This window comes from Dama dama, chromosome 8 (assembly GCF_033118175.1).
Source record: "Dama dama isolate Ldn47 chromosome 8, ASM3311817v1, whole genome shotgun sequence".
Taxonomy (NCBI): domain Eukaryota; kingdom Metazoa; phylum Chordata; class Mammalia; order Artiodactyla; family Cervidae; genus Dama; species Dama dama.
The window spans coordinates 36,616,934-36,623,820 of record NC_083688.1 but is presented as its reverse complement, the minus strand read 5'-3'; the positions used below and the strand labels follow the sequence as shown (position 1 = coordinate 36,623,820).

General features: G+C 34.7%; 1 protein-coding gene across 7 annotated transcripts in view; it reads right to left on the bottom strand.

The window, feature by feature from the left end:
- The window catches only part of KANSL1L (KAT8 regulatory NSL complex subunit 1 like), a 126,683-nt gene that overhangs the window by 7,448 nt on the left and 112,348 nt on the right, over nt 1-6,887 (bottom strand). For all 7 annotated transcript variants that reach the window (XM_061148852.1, XM_061148853.1, XM_061148846.1 and 4 more), the window contains 2 exons: nt 1,655-1,783; nt 35-153 (listed from right to left, as the gene is read on the bottom strand). In XM_061148852.1, the coding sequence (XP_061004835.1) occupies nt 35-153; nt 1,655-1,783 (248 nt within the window). The remainder of the gene's footprint in view (nt 1-34; nt 154-1,654; nt 1,784-6,887) is intronic.

Below are 6,887 nucleotides of genomic sequence, written 5' to 3'. Positions count from 1 at the left end.
AAGCAGCTTGAAAGTTCACTGTACAAAAACCTACTTGTGATGATGAATTCTGGGTTCTTGATATAACATTGACATTAGTAACTGCAGTAAAACTGCCTTGGGATCCTGGTTCTTTGCGCCGAAAAGCAAATTCTTCAAATCTAGTTCTTTCTCCTGCCATGGAAAGACCATTGAGAGTGTCATACATTAAACGTAACTGGTAAGTATTAGAATGTCTGTTTTCCTAGTTTGGTAATGTGAGTCTTGATCTGTTTATTGATTTTTTAAAATTCATGTATCAACAAAAGGAAATTTTATAAAAATCTCAGTCACAATTTCCATTTTCTGGGGTCTTGACAGTTTATACCCAGTATATCATTTCTTTATTTCATCTCCCTTTACTACGTTTGTGCTTTCTGTAACTCTTATTCAGCTATTGAACTTCTAAGATTTACCTGGTAATTTTCTTCTCTTATCTTTCATTTTTAAAATATCTTTGACTTTATGATCGACTTTCTGGAAGATTTTAACTTCTGACTTGATTTCTGAAAATGTTTCTCTATTAAAGTACTAATTTCTAAAAGTTCTTGTTTTCTTTTACTCATTTTTTTTTTAAATAACATCCTATTTCAGGAATGAAACTTTCAAGATAGTGATTATAAGATTATTTCCAACTTTATTTTCTGTTTTCTTTCATGTTCCTTTTTTCCATTTGTTTTGGGTCTCTATTTGCGCATATATGTTTATTTTTGTACTGCCCTTGTTTATATTACTACATATCTTGAAAAATAATTTCCTGTGTAATATAAAATTTAATACAGTTTGTATATTATTCTAGTTGTTCAAAAATGTCCTTCCTAGCTAGTTGTTTCTTCAAATCGGTATCCATGCATTAAAAATGATTGTTGCCTAGAGAGCTATCTAGTTACTTTGTAGTATAGCATTTTATCTGTGTTATTCTTGTGTTCATGTTAAATCCACCATATATAATATAGTTCAGTACATCTTGGGTATAAATAGTTTCTAATTTATTGGGTATACTGACATACTACACCTAGGGCATACTTCACTGACGTATATAATGTTAGAGCCTCTAGAACAACGAATAAGATCCAACAGAGTATACAGATTATTTGTTATTTAATACACATCATCCCAGTTAAGTTTTGTGTTACTAGCAGAGTTCTAGTTTCAAAGGTATCTCTATTCATCTTGGCACTGTAAGTTCCTAAGGGCAATTCAACTAGGTGGTTGAGTTACTTAGATGTAGCTCATCCAATTTATCAAAATTCTGAGGAAGCTTCAGTGAATCAACATCTCCACAAAAGGAACCAGGTATGGTAATCTCTAAAGGGCAAACTTGTACTAACACGTTTTGAGTCCAAAGCACAATGCTAGAGACTGAAGTCCTGTCCAGAAAGACAGGTGGTAGAAAATAACTCCGGTTAGGAAACATAGGAAGGAAATTCTTAATTTCCATAAAGTGGATGGAATCCGAGTCCACATAATTCTGAATTGACTACATGAATTTGCTGTTTGATGTTCATAGAACCATGGATGTTTGTGTAATTAGTGACTTCTGGGTTATTATTCCCATGAGACAGGGCTTTTGGAGATCAGAGTTTTATTATTTTCAGTTTTTACTACTAGTGCTCATGTCCTCATTTGAGCTTACCTATTGCTGTTTCACTCAAGTGTCTTTTCTTTCTTCCCTGTAATAGCTGCACAGAAGATTCTGACTTTATTTGAGGCTTGCATATAGAGGAATATCCATTTCTCCATTGATTCAGAGAATTATTACGTACTAAAATGGAAAGAAAAATGAAATTTTAGTTCCTTAACACAAATATGATGAACATGTTAACTTGCTTTTACTTTATAACATTGCAGAATATTGATAATACCAGTTCAAAATGAAATAATGAAATAACATATGAAGATGAAATACCCCTAAGCTGAAAACAATAGAGTAAGATTTATTAAAAACATCTTCATGAAGTGCCCCAATTCCTATAGTTTCTCCATTATTTGAAGAGGAAGGTGATCTGTCTTCTAAGTTATAAACTTTTACAGAGAAGATAGCTTCAGATCTGTAAATCTTGACTGAACTTGATCTGAATCATTAAGCTCACCCTTAAATCTGGGAAGACTTCAGGACTAAGTAAGATTATAGAATCATAAGAGAGTGGGATCTCTTGAGAGCAATAACCAGATTTCATCAATCTCTTGAGAGTGCCCAGTGCCATTCTTTTTAAAGCAATGAATTTTTAAAACTTTAATATCCCTCTTTAATATCATTTAATATCTCTGTGCATCAGCTGCCTCAACTGTAAAATAGGGATAATAGCTATTGTGGGATTATGGAGATTAAGTGAGTTAATTCCTGTAGTGGTCACTAGAAGGATTTCTCACCTAAGTATGCAATAAATGTTAGTTTCATCATTACTGTTTTCTATCTGAACCCTATATTTGCAATGCTGGATTAATAACCATATTGGCTTCTTTTGAAATGTTTGGAGATGTGGAAAGGATGGCTTAAGTGACAAATTCTAACCAATACTGAAAAAAAGAGTATGGATGGCCTGCCAACAGTGACAGGGACTCAGATTTCATGATGGCGAAGCACCCTAAAAATGATAGACAAAACTTTTACATATAGGTGCACAGATCTACACATTTACATCCACATTAGCATGTTAAAAAATGAAACTTTTAAGTAGAACAATTTCTGAACAATCTCTGAAAGCCTAATACCTTAAGAAAATTGAAGAGCAAACTGCAAGAGCACAAGAGAGTATTGCCACAAAAGTGTAATCATCAAAGGAACTCTGAACGCGGAGGAAAGAGACAATTACCTGCAGTAGAATTACCTGCAGAAAGACTACACAGACTAACAGCCAGGATCCTTGAAGCTTCAGCAGAGAAATGGATGGGCGGATAGATGGGGCATCGCCCAGGTGCCCCACTTTGAAAACATGTCCTGCCCATCCATAACTGCCTCTGAAAACAATATTGAGTGTACATTTCTTCCTCTTCCATGAAGAGGATCTCAAGCAGTGGCAGAACAATCTTAAAACGGTCAACATGAACCTTAGAGATGAAAACACAAGACTCCAACAAGAAGTACTAACAAGTGTAAAACTTTTCTCAAGAAATATCTAATGGGTTCACAGAATACAGATTTACAAGTCTTCAAAATAATATTGCCAAGAGAAAGGCAAAAGGCCTCTCCAAAGAGTCCTCAGGAATGGAAAGGATAATTGCTCAAATTAAGGAACAAAATCCTTGCTCATTGGCCTATAACAGAATGAATATAACAAAATCAAGATCATTCCAAAACTCAAAGAAACAAGAGTGATGGAAACAGGAAAAAAATTTCTAGAGGACAAATCAAAAGAAGGTAAAAAAGGAAAGGATAGAAAGAGAATATTGGAAGAAGCAATAACCAAAAATTTTTACACAATATTAACCCTAACGTTTCAGTAACTTGAGCATCAAAGCAAATGTGGGGGGTGGGGAACAAACATCAGTATGAAGACATCCTAAAAGTTACCAGAGAAGGGGGAAATTATCACGAATGCGAATCAGATTGACATAAAAGCAAATGCAGGAGAAAAATGGTGACTTAGAGCACTCGTGGAAAACTAAACAGAATTCTAAGGTTTCTATCTACTCCCTCAAAGATTTCTACCCAAGAAAAATAATGTAGAGAAAGATGTTAAATAGTAAAATAAGATAGCAGGCATAATTCTAGAATTCATTTCTACAAAGGTGTATCTAGAATTGTGAGTTGGGTTTTAAAACACCTGGCATGTATTGGTGTTCTAATAGGGTCCACCACTCTTGTTTTCAGAGTATTTTCAAGAAAAATCCAGGTAAATTCAACCCATCTCTTCTAAAGGAATTCACCACCCACCTTGTCTCATAAAAGCACATCAGACTTTCCAAAGAAACCTTAACCTTTACTAAAGTGATCCTTTTAATTTAATTTTACCCAAAAGTTTTCATTACACTTTTCTCCCTCTTACTCTGATAATTTGTAGTGTTATAATGGACTCTTGAAATAGGAAATATATGGCAATTCAGAGTGTAACACATTCTCTTTACCTATGCTCATTGTAGTAACTCCAGCCTTTCAGCTTTCTTACTTAGATCTTCTAAATTCCTTCCTAAGATATATTTTGACCCAGTATTTTTCTCATATCCCCTGTCTTCCCTTCCTCCCTTTCATTTATAGAGAGCCAATTACATGCCAGGAATGTACTTAGATTTACTTTTTAAAATATAACTTGCTACAGGGATTTGGGGGAAATAATTGATTAGGCTATTTCAGCAGTATAGATAAGGGATCATTAATTTGGACTAAACTGGTAGAAATACAGAGGAGCAGGTTTGAAGCGTAAGATCACTGATAGTGGGGTTTAGATATGAGGTAAGTGTGGGTAAAGAAGGCTAAGACTTAGGGTGCTGACCTGTGTGGGTTGTTCCTCTCTCTGCACTTTGAACTTTTTATTTTGACATAATTTCAGACTTACAGAAAACCTGCAGTAACAACAAGTGCCATTTTAATTCAGATTCCCTAAATACTAACATTTTACCACACTGGCTTTCAATGAAAGTAAGTTGCTGACATGATGCTTCTCTATTTTAGATATTGCAATGTTTAAAGGCATTCTCTTACATAGCCACACAGCTATCAAAACCAAGAATTAATGCTATTAGCTAACTGTACACCTTACTCAAATTTCACCAGTTAGTCCTGTAATGTTCTTTACAGAAAATCCTTATGCTGCATTCAGTTGACACGTTTCTGTTTCCTCATATCTGAAATAGTTCCAGTGTCTAGTTTTTCATGACTGAATATTTTGATGAGTATAGGCCCTTAAGTTGGCTTTGGCATTTTTTCACCACTGGAAACTACTCAATTCTTCAATTTTTTGTCTTTTCCCTACTTTGCTGTTAGCTGAAATGAATAGTTGTCAAATTGCTAACTCTAATGCAAAGTATAGGATAAATCTAAGATCTAAGGCAAAGCACAAAAACATCTATTTACCTTCAATTTACCCAGCAAAAATAACAGCCTATGACAAGGTATGCAATTGTTTCCATTTTAAAATTTTGTTACATATAATGGGCCAACAGTATCTAAACCACCTGGGACCTTGTTAGAATCTCAGACCCCATTCCAAATTTATTGAATTACAATCTGCATTCTAACAATAGCCCCAAAGTAATTTGCACATTAAAACTTGAGAAACAGTGATTTGGAACACTTGACTTTTCCTCCAGATTCCAGATCAGTATTCTCTAAAGCTACACTTGGCATCACCATCTTACTGGAGTTCCTTTTTGCCCTTTACCCATCACTCTTAACCTCTCTTCCTCTGCTGTCCGCGGCAGTTTACACACACACCCTCTTTTTTAGAATATTTTTCTCATGTTGGTACCCATAATATCATTTAATAGTCATTTGTGTGTCTGCTTCTATCACATAATTTAACTTCCCATGATTCACCTTTGATTTTTCAGCACTTAATAGTCTACTTGGCACAGAGAAGGTAGTCAATAAATACTGCGTTCTAGTTTTACTCAATTCTACAGAAAAGAAAAACTAGTGACCATCTATTTAAGACAGATACGGGATGAAATTTGGGTTGAGAGTGGGAGGGAATGGGGAAAGTAGAAAAGAGTGAAAGCTGCTCACTTGTCTGACTCTTTGTGACCCCATGGACTATAGTCCGTGGAATTCTCCAGGCCAGAATACTAGAGTGGGTAGCTTTTCCCTTCTCCAAGTGATCTTCCCAACCAAGAGACTGAACCCAGGTCTCCCACGTCGCAGGTGACTGCTTTACCAGCTGAGCCACAAGGGAAGCCCAGGAAAGGAGAGATTGGTATAGAAAAAAGTTTTAATTTGCCTAAAGTTACAGTGCAAGTTCGATGCAGGAAGCAGACACACAAAGCCAGTGCTCTGGGACAACCAGAGGGATGGGATGGGGATGGGGAGCGGGGGTTCAAGACGGGGGGACACGTGGGCACCTGTGGCTGATCCCTGTCAATGAATGGCAAGAACCATCACAATACTGTAAGGTAATTACCCTCCAATTAAATTAATAAAGTAAAAAAAAGGTAGCATTCAATTCAAATGTTTTCCACTCCTAGCTTTTAATTTTCCATTACTGACATGTCACTATATTATTGATACATCAGTAATTTTGTGCCTAATGTTTACACTGCTCCATTTTTTTAAAGTCAGATAAATTTGAGTAACATTAGAAGAAACATAATTACAGAAATATAATCACTTAACTTTGTTTTTGCAAATTCACTTTCAGTCATATACATAAATTTCATATTCACATTTCAAATGTAATAATTTTAATTTGGATATATATATAACTTTTTTTAACCTGATAACTGTTATTTTTTCAGATGTTCACTTAACATTCCTCTTATTAGAAACAGTAGCATTTAACTATTCCCTAGCTGTTGGAACTACTTATAATCATAATTTTATTTGTATTATGGACATTCTTAGAATAATCATCTTGCACACATTTTTTAATTAAAAAAATGTTAGCCTAGCATAAATTCCAAGAAGCATAATTGTATCATGAAAAGTATCTAAATATAACATATATTTTCCTGTATTTCTTTTGCACAGGCAATTCTTTGTTCTTAGTGCTTTCATTTCATTTCTTTTAACTTTTTACAGTGGAAAAATTTCAAGACACATAAATGGAATAAGGAACTCCCCTGTTCCTATGATTCAGCATCAAGAGTGCTGGTAACCAAATTGTTTTCTGTCTCTCCCACTAGTTGTTTTTTGCTGGAGTATTTTAAAACACATTCCAAATATTACCTACATATATGTCAGCTTGAATCAAACTAACAGATAAACTGTGTTTATG